Source organism: Xiphophorus hellerii, chromosome 15, assembly GCF_003331165.1.
Source record: "Xiphophorus hellerii strain 12219 chromosome 15, Xiphophorus_hellerii-4.1, whole genome shotgun sequence".
Lineage (NCBI taxonomy): Eukaryota > Metazoa > Chordata > Actinopteri > Cyprinodontiformes > Poeciliidae > Xiphophorus > Xiphophorus hellerii.
Genome location: NC_045686.1, coordinates 8,224,423 through 8,242,044, shown reverse-complemented (window position 1 = coordinate 8,242,044; position 17,622 = coordinate 8,224,423). Strand labels below are relative to the sequence as shown.

Here is a 17,622-nt window from a genome sequence, read left to right as displayed (position 1 = left end):
TGACAAACTATTTCTTAGTTTAGGGAAGAGTGTTTTATATGGAAATTATTTTATAATTATTAGAAGCTGTTATTAAAATTTCACTTTCGTCTTACAATAAATTTCAGGACAAAAATTAAAAATGTGAACACTATTTTGGGTATGTGAAGAAATTTTTCTCTATTTAGTAAAAAAACCCCATAAATTTGACCCATTTTTAAGAACAAAAACATGTAAATCATGTAAAGCAAGAATATATAAGAATATAAAAAATCATTTATATATATTTTACTTAGATGTATTGTTTTTAAAGTTTGCTGGATTTTTTAAAAACTTATTTTGGTCTCTTTTCTGTCAGTTCAATCACTGAGGGTTTATCTTAAGTCTAGTTGTACTGAACGTTTTATTTTTGTTGGTTTTTTTGTTAAAAGGGAAATAATGCTGTCGACTGACACCCCATGCTTCCTTAGGATCAAAGGAATCATGGGCTTATTTCCTGTTATTTAATTTTGTACAGAATATTAGTGTACTGAATTTAACTGTAGTGACATAAATATGATTAAACCAAGTTAATTTGGATTCAGTTGGTTTGCACAGTGAACTTTTTTCACATTATTACCATAAACATTAATGTCTTTACTTAAAATTTTACTTGACCAACAGAGACCAGCAGTAAATAAACTTGAGTAACTGACTGATTGCATCTGTAGTTGTATATTTAGGGTTATTATCCTGCTGGAAGGTGAATTTCTATTCCTAGTCTGACACCACTGTTTTTTACTTTAGATATTGTGTGTTGCTGCATTTTTACACACAGTTGTTTTCTTGAAGGCCAAAAGATATAATTTTGATTCCATTTGAACTTTTTCCTCATGTTACATGTGCCCTATCTACAGAATCACCAGTGCGCTCCTTGGTCCTCTTATTTTGAAGGTGTACTTTAGCCATTTCCGGTTGTGTACCGTTCTTCCTTTGTGTACATTGCCGCGGTGTGATTCGGGATCTGGAGAAAGATAACGGGTCCCCTCCAGCCTAGAAAAGAAAAAAAAAAATCGCTGCTCTCTCTGTTAGATGCGCACATGTACAGCTTGCGTTGCGGTTATCTAAGGAGCAGCGTTGAGCCCAGGCCCGCCTCAGCAGCCTCTCCCCTCGGACTGTTTGCTGGGCGCCCAGGAGCTAGCTGAGCCGAGTTGATGGTGATGGTGATGATGATGCATCTGAGGATTTATCCCGGTATCTCTCCCTGAGATGGAGCCAGCGACGTTCAACTGGAGCTGCTAACAGCGCCCGAGAAGACCCTGGATGGCTAAATGGGGGGAGGAGTAGCTCTATCGCACAGGGGTTTCTTTGACATTTTCACCTTTTTAAACCTCAATCTAGATCAGATTTAACAGACGTAACATGCCGACTAGCAGAGATAGCCATTTTTTAGCCTAGCTTCACAGTAAATCTCGCTTCGGCCGTCCTTGGATGCTTCAGTGACATTAATTGGGTGAGTAACATGAGCTAGCAGACTTTTACTACTAAACTACAGGGTGGGACTACACTCTGGATGAGCCGCTGCGCTTTGAATCAGCGTCAAACTTAACGTTTGCTTTCACCTCCTAAAGCAGCTCACCAATAAAGGCCCCTGAGCTCAATCTGTTATTTCTTCCACATTAACGCTGAAGCTCACAGGTGGTAATTTCCGACGCGTTTAGCCGCATCTTTTCCCTTTATGCTAACTCATACTGTTGCTAGCTAGCATGTTATGAAGTAATGGACTTCGTCCCCCTTCCCCGCTGAATGGTCCTTTTAAGGTCCTGGTTTAGCCTGTTACACCGTTTTGGGTTGGGAGCTCGTTGGTATCAAGGCACGAATGACAACCAACCATCTTTATTAATAAATCCCTTTTGAATAATAATCAGAGCATAGCGTCCTCTACGCGTGTGTTGCATATAAATGCCTCGGAAAAGCCTGATCCTCAACCGGTTAGCGGAGTAAAAAAAAAAAAAAAAAAAGCCTTTCTGCCAGAGATTCTCACCTGTCTGAAACGTTCCAGGTAAATGTTTGTGCTTATTTTTATAGCCTGCTCGTTCAGTTCTGGTTATACACACTTATAGTGTTGTGTTCAGATAACGCAAAATTTTTTTAAACCCTTTTACCAGTTTCAATGAATGCTGTTATGTTATTGTAGCTACTATTGATGATACATTGTGGAGGGAAAAAGATATCCTAACTCCTACATCACAGTGGGAGAAAATTTATCGCACTTTTTGCATGAATGGCCTGTTTAAGTTCATTCTAACCCTCATTTTATGGCTGGACTTTGACTAGGCCAACCCAGAACCTTAATGTTGTGGGGGGTTTTGGACCCAGTCTCAGAGTGGAGTGGATTTTAGATCATATCTATATGCTATTACTTTTCTGAAATGCTTCTTTAGTTTTGGGGAATGTGCTCCTTCCAAAAGGCCAACATTTGTCTAGTTAGTGCTCAGAATGTTTTCCCCAATTTTTTGAGGGGTGATCAAGAAGTGCTGGGGCAAATATGACTAGGGCCTTCATGTTCTTTTTAATAAGTTGTGTTTTTTGCCTCGGATCTGTTCCATATATCTAATTTTATATATCTAATTCTGCGCATCGGGCCTTCAGTGCTTCAGATGTTCTCCTTTTAGTGATCTCCTGAAAGAGTAGTTGATATGCTCTTGGGTGTAATTTTGGTTGGCTTGCCACTCCATGTTCTCGCTATTTGTAGATAATGCTCTCACTGTGATTCACTGGAGTCCCCTCACCTTAGAAACCACTTTGTAACCCTTTTCAGGCTGAAACACGTCAGTCATTTCTTTCTCATCTGTTCTTAGACTCCTTCAGTTTGGGCCATGATGTGTTGGTTTATTGAATATTTTTGCCTACTTCATATTGTCATGTTCTGTTGTCCAACCCAAATGGAGCTGATAAAAAATCATTCCGTATTTAGTTTTTGTTTCCCACATCTGGAAATTGGTAAATTTACAATACATTATCATTAGGGATGCACAATATATCTGCATCAACATCAGTGTTGACTGATGTTAGTCATTTTTTAACCTATCGGTATCGGTCCGATAAGTAAAATGGGGTCGATATGATATGAACAACTGACGTGTATTTCCATTTTGTTGCAGTTTGTGCATGTATTTCAGTAGGGGAGAGAGTTGGCCATGTGGTATTTGTTTAGTCATGTGACAGTGAAGTAACATAGGACTGTTGGGGTGATCAGTTGAAGCAGAGAAGTAATGTAGTCGGTTTGATCGAAAGTGTAGGGAGATGTACACATCAGTAAATATTGGTTATCAATATCACCCCAAATGTTGCAATGAAACATTACATTTTGGGAAAAAAGAAACATTTTTGTTAAAATAAATTGCACATTGCAATGATGAAAGACATGCAAAAAAAAAAAAAATCATCAGAAATACACGACCTGACAAAATTTTGGTACCATTTGTATTGGCTCATTGCCACAGTCAAAGTTACGCAAAATAAAATACAAAAATCAGCAAAAAAATGTCTGAGGACCCAGATCGATAGCTCTGACATCTTTTCTCTAATGTTTTACGACAAACTCCACATCTGTACATGGTAAGGTTTTCGAAAACAACAATCTGGACAGACATTTTAAAATTGTATCAAAAGAGGACTTGGATTGGTTTTCCTTGTCAAAACTAGAGCTGCATGAAATCAGGAAAACATCATTACAATATTATTGCAAAACATTGCGTTTACAAAATATCTGAAGTTTTTCACCAGTTACTGCGAACTTAAGCGTCATAGCCACTAAGGATATGTTTACATCAAGTAACGGCATAGACGTGGATATACTGGGAAGTTTATTCAGCATACCAAAAACAGTATTTGTTTGCATGGTTTCAATTCATGGGACTAACATCCTACCAAATATTATAATCTGTTGCATTTACAAACACATTGACATGGCAATGATGGTTGCGGTGTCAGATATTATGCAGCCTTCACCAAAACCTAGTTAATCAGATGGATCAGTAAAATAACTTTGAATTCATGCAAAGGTCATTTGTGTTAGAAATTAAAGCAGCTTCAGTATTTAAGATGCTCCAGTCCTGGGATGGTTATCATTTTATTTTTTTAATAGATGCTACCATAAAACTTTCAACAAACATTCTGGAGTGATTGACTTCTAATAGTTGTTTTATTCAACCAAAATGTCACGTTCGTTACCGTAGATTATAATTTTCCCACAGTTTAAAAACAGTGACATCATTATTTGCTTTGAAGCAGAAAGACATTGTGCTTTGTACAGTATGTGAACACACGCTTCTCAAAAAATACATTCTGTGCAGGAATGTCATTTTAAACTGTGTTGTAGGACCGAACATTATAAAACATAAACCCGCCTTAAAAAGTCTGAAAACATCAGTGAGAAAATCACAAATGTCGTTTTATAATAATTTATTTACAGCCTGATGTTCAAGAATTGGTAGAAAAATCTTAAGCTGCTCTGAAATGAAGTAAAAATAAACAAAAAATAAATTCTGACGCAAAAATGATTTTATGTTTATTACTGTTATTAGAAAGCATAAGAGTGTTTCACAGCACAGTAATGGTTTTTTGGAGGAACTGAAACCTAATCACAACATGGAACTGGCATTTGAGGTTTTTTAAAATGAGAAATATAGCAGACAAGTTGTTTATTCTTTACAATGCCAACAGTTAGCGGCAGACACACAGCATCACACATCCTCCACCTAACAGTAAGCATTTTACTCTTGATAAATTGACCTGAAAGTCTTTCTGAAAAGCTCAATGTGATTTGACCGAAGCACACAGTTACAGTTAAAGTTCTAGTAAAGCTGAAGAAACCTGTTTAGGTGAGAAATGGTAGAACATGAACATGCCAAATATCTCTGTGGTGTTCTCTTGTCTTTACAGTTTTGAAGAACAATTGGCCTCTCTATCAAATCATTTGTATACTTCAGTGAAACAGAAACTTGTGTTAAAACTTACAGAATGGTTTGGTTATATGCAATTTACTGGAATTATTATGGTCGTCAAAATTTATTTTGGTCTTTGCTGGGGAAGATGTGGCTTTTCCCTCTCTCTCTCTGAGTAAATGTACCGTATTTTCCGCACTATAAGGCGCACCTAAAAACCTTCAATTTTCTCAAAAGCTGAGAGTGCGCCTTATAATCCGCACTATATAAGCCATATATATGGCTTATATAGTGCCATAAACAGTATATGGCTTGTATAGTGCGGATTATAAGGCGCACTATATAAGCCATATATACGAATGAACGGAACGGGAATGAACGGAGCCATATATATGGCTTATATAGTGCCATATATATGGCCATATAGTGCCATATATATGGCCATAAAACACACTGGGTTTTGTGTAAAGACCCCAAAATGGCTGCTATTAAGAGACATGCTTACGACGCAGAGTTTAAGTTCAAGGCGATCAGTCACGCAGTAGAACACGGGAATAGAGCAGCAGCGAGAGAATTTAACATGAACGAATCAATGGTGCGGAAGTGGATATATATTGTGATTGCACTAACGTTTGATTTACCGTAACAGTATCAGACTGTTTTTTACGTGTTTATTGAATCGAGGAAAAGTTCCCCCTCCACTATATGTTATTCCTTGCTGTTGTTAAAAGATAAACTGTGTCACGAAAATACCACGTCACTTACTTTACCTCGGGGAAAATAATAAAACAGCTGTTTATTCATTTTGGGAATGAACGGAGTTGTCAGAACGCTGGTTTGTAATCTATTAATAAAGTTTGACTGACCTATCTGACTATTTTGTTGACATTCCCTTTAGCGCAGTTCCATCTAATGGATGCATAACGTAACCCCAGCCTCTACTGTAGCGTCTTTTCTATGCGCCTTATAATGCGGTGCGCCTTATATAAGAAAAAAGTTTTAAAATAGGCCATTCATTGAAGGTGCGCCTTATAATGTGGTGCGCCTTATAGTGCGGAAAATACGGTACTTAAAGGCTGGATTTTTCAGTTAACACTTAGAAAAATTGTTTATTTTAAGGCTTTTTGCTTATCTGTATCAGGGAGGAAATGGTTGCGAAGGGAGCTGTATTTCTGTTTTAAAAAATAGCTACGTAACAGCTATGCGATTATCTTTGAGATAGATGGAGACCGATTATTCTGAAGCATATAACAGAGAAATAAAAAAAAATAGTGAAAAGAAAAAAGTGATTTAAAATGGGCTTTAATAGCAGAGTTTCTTGGAAATAGTTTTCTGTGTAGAAAACCGAGCCTAGATTCTCACTTCACTGTCTTCTAGTGACTGTGATTGGTTGATACAGAAAACAAAATAAGACAAAACAAACAAATTCGCTCCCAGTAGATTGTTAGGAGTTTACCGATAATTGAATCTAGACTGGATGATGATGAAACTAAGCAACATTAAATTAACTGTCACACAGCATCGAAATGTCTGATCGCACTTTATTTACATCCCCATCCTGTGATTTGTCACGGCTTCTCGCCATGCTGGTCATTTTACTGTCATCTATCTGATATCAATGTTGACGCTCTGCTGTCTGTCAGCTATTCAGTGTGATTTCCTGCTGCTTGTATATACTTGTTTAATTTGGGAAGTAAAGGAACAGTAGCAGATCCTGCTCTTGGCAAAGCTTTATCTATTTTCCAGAGAATATCTCTCCTTTCTGGCGGTCTTTTTCACCAGGAGTGTCTCATTCAACCTTTTCACTTTTGATACAATATCAATATTGCAGCTTTGAGTGTTGCCTAACACTGATATTCACCTGATACAATATCAGCACAAACCATGCATACTTTTATTACTTATATTTGTAGTTTAAGTTTGGACTTGATCAAAGGTTATTACTCAAGTAGAGAACAAAAATCAATAACAATAGATTGTATCAGAGATTTTAGAGGCTGGCTGATATAATCTGATACTCGTTTTTTGGCTTGTATTGGATCGATTTCTGATATCGATATTGGAATCGGGAATTCCCTGCTTATCTCACTAAAACTCCTCCTCACGCCATCTAACATTTTGTTACCTTAGGATTTATCCTAAAGGTCTAAGATGCTTTGTGAATATTAATATTTTTTGAAAGGCAATTCTGTTTACAAAGTCTTCATAATCCATTTTATTTATGGTTTCGGTTTTGTGTGGTTTTAATTTCCTTTTCATTTTTTGTTTTTTTGTTGTGTTTTATTCTGGATATATAAAATGTCTTTGAAGTATATTAGTATTTGAGAAGGTCATTATTATTATATTATTATGCCACTTCATTTCATACTAGTCTTTGATAAATTATTGATTATCACAATAATTTTTGAGACAATTTATCATCCAGATGTGACAGTTATGCTGTTATATTCTCATTTCTATCCATTGTTTTCGTGCACATCTTCTGTCTATAAGCAGAACATTTTTTTATTGTAGGTCAAACAACACGAGTCTCCAACGGCGGCTTTGTTTGTTTGCAGACGGTGCGTTTCAGAATGGCACAGCTGATGGATGGTGCCGGCAAACTGAGCTGGGTTCTCCTCAAGTCTGTGATGCGTTTCACCTTCATGTTCTTCAACAACTGTGTGGCCATCCCGTCCTACTGCTTGTACCTGCTGCTCCTCCAGCCGCTGAGAATATGGGACAGCTCCGCTTTCTGGCACATCGAAGGAGTCATGTTCAAATGGCTACTGGCCATGGTGTCTTCGTGGGGCTGGATCGCAGGCTACACAGGTGAGGTGCTTCAATGGTACCGAGGCGGATTTGCATGCCGTTCTCTCTGGTGTCAGTTTGCGTTCGGTCTGCTCGTGTTCCAGGTTTGTTTTTGCTAAAAAATACAAGCACATAGATTGAAGTCACTAGCAGGAGACGGAAAGATGGCTGAATACAAATGAGATCGATGGCGAATGCTGATTCTACTTTTTTTGTCAAGTTCCTAATTATCTAAGTAACTAATTTCATTTCACAGCAAATATTTTCATGATCAGGTGGCTGAATGTAAAGTTTTTGATTTCTGTTGGGTGAATATCTTGAAGTGACCAGGGCAACTGTGGTGTTTGGTTGCACACAGCGGAGAGCAGAATGCTTACAAATTGCTAAGAGGGAAATATGGAGAGCAACAAAGCTCTCTGATGAATAATTGAATGGTTTCAGCATATAGAAAGCAGTAGCATTGAGATATGTTCATAATTGTGTTAAAGATCTTGAGACTGGCTGAATCATGTGAACTGTAACTTTTATTTTAGATGATCAAAGCTCTTTTGTTGGGTGTATAAACTGTTTTGTTTTGCTCATTTCAGCTCCGTGGTCTATTCACATTTTTCTTCTTCTTTGTGAAATGTCAAAAAAAATTATATTCTGAGCCAAAGGTGCTTCTAATGCAGACAGACTTTAGCTTGAGGCAAATGTCACATTATTCCAAAGGGCTATGTATCATTGCTGAGACAAAAATTCACCAATTTTAAAGAAGCAGCAAGTCTTAAAAACAGTCCTGATTAAAAGTGTTTCCTGTGTCTCTTAAATACAAATTCTGTTCTCTACCACATTTTGAGAATGCAAGCAAATGCCTCTCTTTTATGGCTCAGAAGCAGAGTAAACGATTTGGAGTGGCCTAGTCAAAGTCTAAACATAAAATCTGAATGAGTTGTTGTAGCGTGACTTTACACAGGCCATTTTTGATTATGAAAAATCAAAAATCTTCAAGTGAAACTAAATTAAAACACTTCTGCAAAGTACCTTCATAGTGATTTTCTTAAAATAAAGATTATAAATGCTTGATGGCAGTTGTTGCAACAAGCGTGTTTTAGATTTAGGAGGTATTACTTTTTGACATAGCACCTGGTTTGCTGATATGTCTTATTATTTACTCAAGATATCTTTAAATGATTTTAAAATTTGCATAAGAAACATTTAAGTGCACCAAGACAGAAAAATAAAAGGGACCAAAAGCACTTTTTAAATGAACTTTAGTTGCTTGACATGCATGGCAATTGTGTTGCTTCATGACCCACCTTTTAAAAGCTGAGTGGTGGAACTTCGTCACACACTGCAATTCTGTTCATGTTCAGATTTAGAGCAACGCTGGATTGGTTGAGCGCAAATGATTCAGTTTGAATGCATGTATTGTTACTTCCTTACTGCCAAGGAAAGGAAATGATGTCGCATTGATGACACACCAGGGATCTGCAACTCCTAACGCTTACTGGAGTCTTAAAGTGCGGCTGGAAAAAAATGGTTTTTGAACCACTTTTTCTTCTTTTGTATCTTTCAAACAAAGTCTGGAAGTTGATCAAAGATGCAACAGTCCAGTTTTAAAGAGCGATTGCGAAATCTTTACTGATATTTGATGAGCAGATACGATACATTTCTGAAGAGGTGAAACTATGATGAAGATTGTATTCTTACAAGATAAGGTCACATGGTATTTTTTTCACAACACAAACGTGTGATGTTTAATGTTAGATGTTGCTTAGCTGCTCTGACAGATACCTTGTTTATGATGCTGTTAGATATAACGAAATGAACTCTAGCCAGGTGGGATAGAAAAGCAAATATTGGAGATTTAACTTGTTCTGAATAGCTTTGTTTGAAGTAAAACTTTATCTTTACCCTGACCTTATTGACCTAAAGAATGTATGAACATCAGACACAATCAACTAACATTTTCTTTGATTTCTTAATCAAATCATCAATGCAGGTCAACATTTAACTTGTTTTTCTTGCTTTGACATATTGATATGCAATCAGAGTGAAGCGATAGCAGTGATGTTGTGGAACTCCATGGATTGTTAAATAGTTGAAGTTAAGTCATGTTATCATGTTAGCTGGTGTAGCAGAACAGTAGTGCTTTGTAAATATCGGATAACTCAATCAGTGCTAAATGGTTTCTATCAACTGTGTGCACTATGCTCTGAATGTTTAATGTCAATGATTAAGCAAGGAGGTGAATGCACTTAAAGTCCTCAGTGTTTATAACTGGATGGTCCTTCAACTTTAACTTGAAACTCAACCAAGAGTTGCATCCTGTTTTCCTAATTAGATGCAAAGTGGTGGGAGAATGAACCTACACAGGCCTCTTATGCTTCTTCTCCTGCGGGCATGCAATCGATGCCAGTTGTGGGGCGTAGCTCAGCTTTCAGTGAGTTGGATGGAAAATGTAAGTCATTCATTCATGTGTAATACAACTGAGCCTAATCGGTGTTAAGACGCTTGCTTGACAGGAGGAGGACCCGATCCAAGCCTGCAAACATTACGTCACATCAGAAACATGGAAGCTAATGGCATTGTAATGTCACCTGGCAGATGTTATGGGAGCATTCATTCCAGCCCAGTTTAGTCTGCTTTAATTAAACTCCAGTTCGTTTGTTTAGAAAGTCAGTTTTTTCTCTTTTTTTGCTGGTGTGAATGTGCAATCAGACTCTGATGTGGACCAAAAAAGAAATCTTACAACTGCTAAAATCTGATGCTACTATGTTTACATTTTTCAAAAAAATGAAGTTGTTCTCATGTCTTCTTCTGAGGTTTTCCTATTGTTTCATTGTGTGGTTATTGGTGTAGCGCCTCCGCAGGTGAGGGGATAAACAGGTTTTTCACCTGGTTTGGTGATGGTGCAAACAAATGGGTCGCCAATAGAACCAAGTCTACTGGATTATCATGTGTGAAAACACCCTAAGAATAAATAACCAAACAAATTATAAACTTTCTGAAGAGACATGCCTAAATCTGCTGTCGTTGTGCCAAGTTTAATCTAGGTAAAGCTAGTTTGTATTAGAAACTCTGTTGGACAATGAGTTGTATTTTGACTTATTTTGACCCCTTCTCAATGAAGTTGGAACTTTTTTCCCCCTGTCATCCAAAGCTCCACACTGCAGTGGAGCACATGGCGTGAAGCTAGCAGAAGGAAGATTTCAGTGTATTTTGCAAGAGTGGGTGGTCTGTCAGACCTGTGAACGAAGATCAAAGCAATCACTGAGCACGCAGGCATCGCACACTTGTTTTCCAGTTAGATGTTGCATCTCCCAGTCTTTGATCAGACTGGTAATGGTGTTTGCATTGGAAGCAGTGTAACATGGATCTTAATCTCCTTGAATACATACATTTTACCAGACCTTGTGATGTGTCTACAGCCCACTCAGGCTCGTCTTTGGTCTCTCTTTATCACCTCTGGGTTTCTGGCAGAACTCAGACTAATTATTCCTTATGTATTCATTTAAACAGATCAGTGATTCATTCTTTTTGTTGATTCGAAAACCCTTGGCTGTTTTATTTACCATGTTTGTTGAAATTACGTTTTTTTTTCTTTTACAGGACAGCACATAAATAGTTTATAGATTTCAAAACAAGTAATCATAGGAAACAAAACAAATCTTTACCTCAATTTGACATAAAACATTTTCTTCCACACTTTAAATTTGATTTGAGTGACTTTCCAGGTCTGGAGAAGTGCAGCAAAAATAAAACGGAGCAGTTCTGGGTAAACACTGGCCTGTGAGTTAGGGGTTAGTGACCAAAACCGCCTTGAGTAGCTGAAATGTAGGAATACTTGAGACCTGCTCAAAAACACTTATAACCACCTGTATTAGTAGTTTATACACCAAATATACCGTAACAGGCATTAAAATGCACAGTGGAAACTATCTTACCAATGCTGCAGAAGTTAACTTTCATTGTCTTCCGTATTTCTGTTCTTATCCAATCAAAGCCAAGGAAAATTCATCTCGATCCTGGATTGGCTACTTTGGAAATTCTAGGTAATGGCGTGTCTCGTAGCAATGCACCAAGGTATTTCAGCCCCCCAAGCTGCATTTTCTTTCAAATAATAGATTTGTGGTCTATAAATCGACAAATTCGCAAATACTGAACAATGAATAGGCTGGGGTCCACTCTGCGACCCTCTGACCTCTTTTATTTGACTTTAAGCATAAATAAAATTAGTAAAAACACAAAAGGAAAGGTTTTTGACAACCTGTGGTATTTCTATGATAAGATAGGCTTGCTCTGGCCAGGTTTGGGGTCAATGGATACAAGATGAGTGGTCAAGCTAAAATGATGGGTGTTAATGATGACAGTTGTTTGTTTTTTAAAGGACAAGATTAGTTTACATTTTAAAATCTGTCTTTAGTATGTTGATCTTGACAATTAACCTCACTAAATTAAACAGAAGCCTTCTTGGGTATTTTCTAGGCTGAACTCTTGGAGTTGTGAAAACATTTTCAAAACTTACATAAATTGAAAGCTGATACAAAACCAGCCAGATCTTGAACAGGCAGCTTTCTGTGTGTGCAGTCTGGTGTGGAGAGTTGGTGAGCTTAAAAAAACTGAAGATGTAGTGGAACATCTCGAGATGATTGTGTAAAGAGGGATGCCTTATCTAAAAAGAACACAATGGGCAACCCTGATCAACCTCTTCTTAAGACTATGACACAATGGGGCGTTTTCAGTCGGCGGCTTCTTTAGAGCTGCCGCAACCAACAGGAAATCCTTCTTGCCCACAGCTGAACCCATTTTAAATAACTCTTTAATGAAACTTTAATAATTTACCTTGAAGATTAATGAAGTAGCTTGAATTGAGTCCAGGAAATCAGTTTTGGTGGTTGAAAACCTGACTGGCATTTTAAACCCAATTATCATCTCGGATTAATTGCTCCTTTAACCTTTATGGACCAAGGATGGTCAGACTTAATATTTCCTGGCAGTAGAAATTAAAGCACGGAGTGACTCCTCCTTCCTTGGAAGCAGCAACAGACTGCTTTTTATTTGTTAAAGCCTCCATATACCCACAAAGTGCTACCAGTCACTTGGCTGATCAGACCTAATCACTGGACTGCGTAGGTGGGGACAAATCATATCTGACAGACATTTCCCTGTCAGTCCTGAATTATGTTGATTCCCCACCACCCTCCAAAAAGAATAATTTCTAAAGTTTGTGTATTACACTAAAGATCTTTGCAAATCAAATGTCTTGTTTGTAGATTCTTCTGAAATGTTTTAACTGTGTCCAGCAGCTTTGTATTCTTGCTCTAGAGGCTTCTACGTATGAAAAGTAGGCTTCAGTTGCTCGGTCAACACACTTTGATAAATGTTTCATGTGGCTTGTACATGAAAGCTTAGTGTAGGCTGATTGTAAGTCATGTCGTCTTGTACAAGTGAAGGAGTGAACCACATTAGAATAATGGCCTTACAGCTCATGCTTAGTTGAGAGGGCGATCGCATGAATGGGAATTAACATCTCTTTTGTTCTGAGGTCCTGGTGAAGGAGGGGGGCTTAAGCGTGATGCCCTGATATTCAGAAAGCGTGCAGGACATTTATGAGAATGAGTAGAGCATTATGTGGGAAATCTATATCTCACTGGCGTAGCGTAATTGATACAACACACAGAGCAAATGGATGGCACCGAATTGTCTATATGTAAAACAATGATGGAAAGAAACTGAAGGCCATGTTTGATGCCTTGACTCCAAATTATTAAAGTATTTTTTTTTTCCTGAAGCCATTCAGAAGTGGATTTCATAACCCAAGTTTGCTTAAAGTTAAGGTGGTAAACTGATGGCTGGACATTCTCCTTTAGGATTTAATGATAAATGGTCCACATTACTGAATGTCCAGATCAAAAGTAATCTGCTCAAAAAAACAAAGCTAGCTGTCTTAGAACAACAGATTTATGTTGTTAAATTGTCACTCATCCTTTGAAGCACTATTTAAAGATTGCTTGCTATATTGTTTGCTAAAACAGAAATTTCTGTAGATCTTCACCCATATTGAAGGTGTTGATAGAAGTAAGGCAGTTTTGTCTCCTGCTTTGGATTTAAATATTGTGTGTGGAGTTTTTTTAAGTGCTGAATGGTTCTTAAAAAAACAGATTTTAATATTTCTTTACAAGGCCTTAGGTGTAGATGATCTTAATCCTGTCAGACATGCGGTAGATTGTTTTCCTCTTGCAATAAAAATAGTTGCCTTTTGGTGACCTTTCTGTCACGACTGAATCCAGACTCATTCTTGGCTTTGTATGTTATTTACATCAGTTGGATTGGAGGAGTTGTGCGTACGTTTGTCAGAAAATACTTTGAAATGATAGCAACATTCTGATAAGTCATATTTCCTGTTTCTACCTTTTGAACTGAAGTACCAGCAGTTAAAATTTCTCATTTGAAATGTTATTTAAAGCTGCCCTTTGATTTGGCTCTAGAAAAAACCCTTTTTCTGAGGTTTCAGCATGGTATTTTGTTCAATACTTGTTGGTTGATGTTACTGTTGGCAGGGTTCCTACTCAGTCTGGAAATGTTTGCTTAAATTCTGTCTTTTTAGGGAATAAAAATCTATTTCTTAAGAATAAAGTGATTCTTATGGTCATTTTATTACAAATGTACAGCCTTTGGTTTTACAGGGCATGTTTGTGATTGACTTGATCTTTTTTAAGACACTGTTTACCTCTAAATTGATTTTTTTTTTTTGCTATTTAGTTTTTTTTTTTGTTGCTTAATTGAATGCTTCAGAATGTACTTGAAAAATAGACTGTCAGAAGAATGAAAGATTTTTAAAGACCCTGGTGTTGGTTGCTAATTACTGAATGGCAACAGTTTTTTGCCATTCAGATTTATTTTATTTTATTTTTTTACTGAACCCATGTGTGGGTTTAAAACTGGTGTAGGGAATAAATAAGATATTGAAACTCAATTTCTGAACTTTTTTTAACCAAATACCTATAATTGTTTTTTTAAGAATCTACATTTGGTTAAGAAAAAATCTCTCCATATTTGACTAATTTTAAAGTGTATTTAACTTGCCAAAGAAAAATTATAATAAACCAGTTTGCTCTAGAAGCTGGTAGAATAAGAATGAACTTTAATTGCCTAGTTTATGTGTATAAGTAAGGTAACTGAGGTTTCTCATACTCACAGAATACAGATACTAAATACAAATATACAAGTGTATAAATATACAAATATAATGCATAAATACAGTAGTGTTGATCTTTATTTGAATTGCTTGAAAATTGGAGCTAAAGTTCCAGAAGAGTTGTTACCACAGTATTATAAAGTGAGGGAAATAATACAGTTCTAGTGATTATTTAAATTGAAAGTGACAAAGTCATCAATATTTGCAAGAAAGCTGTAAAAACTCTTTTGTTTGCAGTTTTCCATAAGCCTTGTAGGTCAACACAGCAAACGGGTAGAAGAAGGTGGTCTGCACACAATTATGTCCTACATTGTGTTGGTTTGTCACAGGAAAAAAAACAACAAATACATTAAAGTTTGTACAGTAAACATTGCATCCAGCAGTATTAATGTTTTTTATGACTGATCACATTCTCCGCTGCTCTTTGCCAAACATTCTGGTGTGCTGACCTATTGCCAAGGTCTGTCACAGTTTTTCTGTCAGAGTGACCTCACAAAAGCATCAATAAATAGAAAGCTGGATTGTTTAAGGATTGTGAAAGATGTTTTTGAAAAATGTGGCCTTAAGCTCCTGCAGGGTAAGGACAAATGGGCTACTGTTACGTACTCATCTGCTGGGATGAGTTTATCTGAACAGGGGAGCGTTGTTTCCAACAAAGTGATGTCATATAATGTCAGTACAATGATAAAAAATGTAAACTTATGAACCTGTCAGAGCGCACAGTGTGTCTAAGAGATTACAGGTACATTTGGTAAGTGCAGTATGATGTCCATCTCTGTTCAGGTTTATAGCAGGAAGTCATTTCAGAAATACTTTTTTCATCCTAAAAGTTCCTGATTGGCAGCAGAGACGATGATTTACAACATGTCCTGAACGGCATCAATTGATGATAAGAACTGCTAAAGCTAGGTTCATAGTTGATTCAATTCAAAAATACTTTGATTCCAAAGGGAAAATAAATGTTGTAAGTCATATATTCAAGATTCTTCTGAGGTGTTATAGATGGTGATGGCTGGGGGCACGATGGTTCTCCTGTAGCAGTCTGTATTACACCAAAATTGAAGAAGCCTCCAACTGAAGACTCTGTTTTTTCTCATGAAGAGGGTTCTCCGTAATTTTTGTGTCAAATTGTTCCTTGCACCATTGTCACGAGGTTTTATAGTTGTCCCCAGAAGAGAACCATCCTTCTTCATCAGGTTGTTGCTGCATTGTTGGTGCAGATCATGTGCATGCTGCCTTTCATTCGAAATAAATGATTTGCGAGGTGTTCTTGCAGAGGATGTTTGCTGCATTTATATGATCCCTCTATGAGAGCTCTTTAAAGATAATACCTCACCAACAAACGTGCTAAGTATAAAAACTGCAGCGTTTGCACGCACAACCTTAATACACCTCATTTGCTTTTGCGGCTCCTCTTTAAATCTTTGTCTGTATTTTTGGAAATCTGGGCAGAGAGATGTTGGAGTAGGGGATATGGTCTTTGCCCATTATGATGGATGGAAGAGATGATTTGAAATACTTCCTTCTCTCTCTGGATCCATGAAGTTTTTGAACGTCTCCATTGGGGTTGCAGTTTAGGTATTATTTGAGCTTTGAGATGCTAATCAGATGCTAATGCTAATCAGCGGCTCAAAGGCTTATCAGAAATGATGGTGGTAAAAAAATAAGAGACATTTCAGCTAGGACTGAAATGATTAATTTGATGAATCAATGATAGAAATAGTCATCAACTAATTTAGATGGTTTACTGGAGTATGCAGAAAAAGTAGATAATTTGCTGGAAAAAAAAAGTTAAAGTAATTGAATCAAAACTGTACAAAATGTTTATGCATTTTGGATTTTAGGTAAATACCTTTGTCGCCTTCGTCTTTAAATATGTTCTACCCAAAACTCAAGTGGCATAGTTTTAGCTTCACCTGGTTCAAATTCACTAAAGAAATGCTTTATTACATTTTAGGCAATAACATTTTTATTTTCTTATTTTAAAATTTTTTTTTAATTATTTGTTTATTTGTATGTTTTCTATCATTGTATAAAAAGGCTTAAGTGGTCAACATGAAAATCTGCAAAAATCTGGAATTTATTTTACTTGGCTGATTAATAGATTGATAGAATAATTGATTACTAAAATGATCAATAGTTACAGCCCTAATTTTAGTCATCTTCTGCTTCAGTGTGAATGTAATGTTTCATTATATGTAATGTGTTGATGTTTTATCCATTATGATGCGACATCAACCTTCTCACATCTGGTTTATAATTTCTCTTATAAAAATCTATTTAAACATGCAGACACAGCTAATACTATATTCAATAAAAGCAGAGAAAAACATTATTTTTAGCTAGTGCATATCCAGGAATCCTCATTTGAAAATAAAGCTTTATAGTTCAGTGGGGTTAATGACTCGATGCAGTCTGCTGTCTACCGCTGCCAAATGCTCATCAAGAAGAAGGATTGCTGTAAGCATGAGCTGGGAAAAAAACAAATTTTTAATATCGATATGGAACAGTTTAATAATGCAAAATATCTCATTTGACTTTAGCTCTAGATATGCTATCTGAAATCCAGATCTTATTGCAACACTTAATTTTTCTTCCTGCAGAAACAATTGTCACTTAGCTTCTTAGTAGCTGCTGCTGCATTAAAAGGAAAAACAATAAGAGAATTGAATTCTGGTTTTCTCTGAACACAAATCGTTGGTTTTCATTAAGTTGACTCAGTTACCAAAAACCATTGACTTT

General features: G+C 36.7%; 1 protein-coding gene across 1 annotated transcript in view; it reads left to right on the top strand.

The window, feature by feature from the left end:
* Positions 1-946: 946 nt before the first annotated feature.
* The window catches only part of lpgat1 (lysophosphatidylglycerol acyltransferase 1), a 55,157-nt gene continuing 38,481 nt past the window's right edge, over positions 947-17,622 (top strand). Inside the window, exons 1-2 of the mRNA XM_032585348.1 lie at positions 947-1,471; positions 7,466-7,718. Coding sequence (XP_032441239.1) covers positions 7,481-7,718 — 238 coding nt within the window. The 5' untranslated portion in view covers positions 947-1,471; positions 7,466-7,480. The remainder of the gene's footprint in view (positions 1,472-7,465; positions 7,719-17,622) is intronic.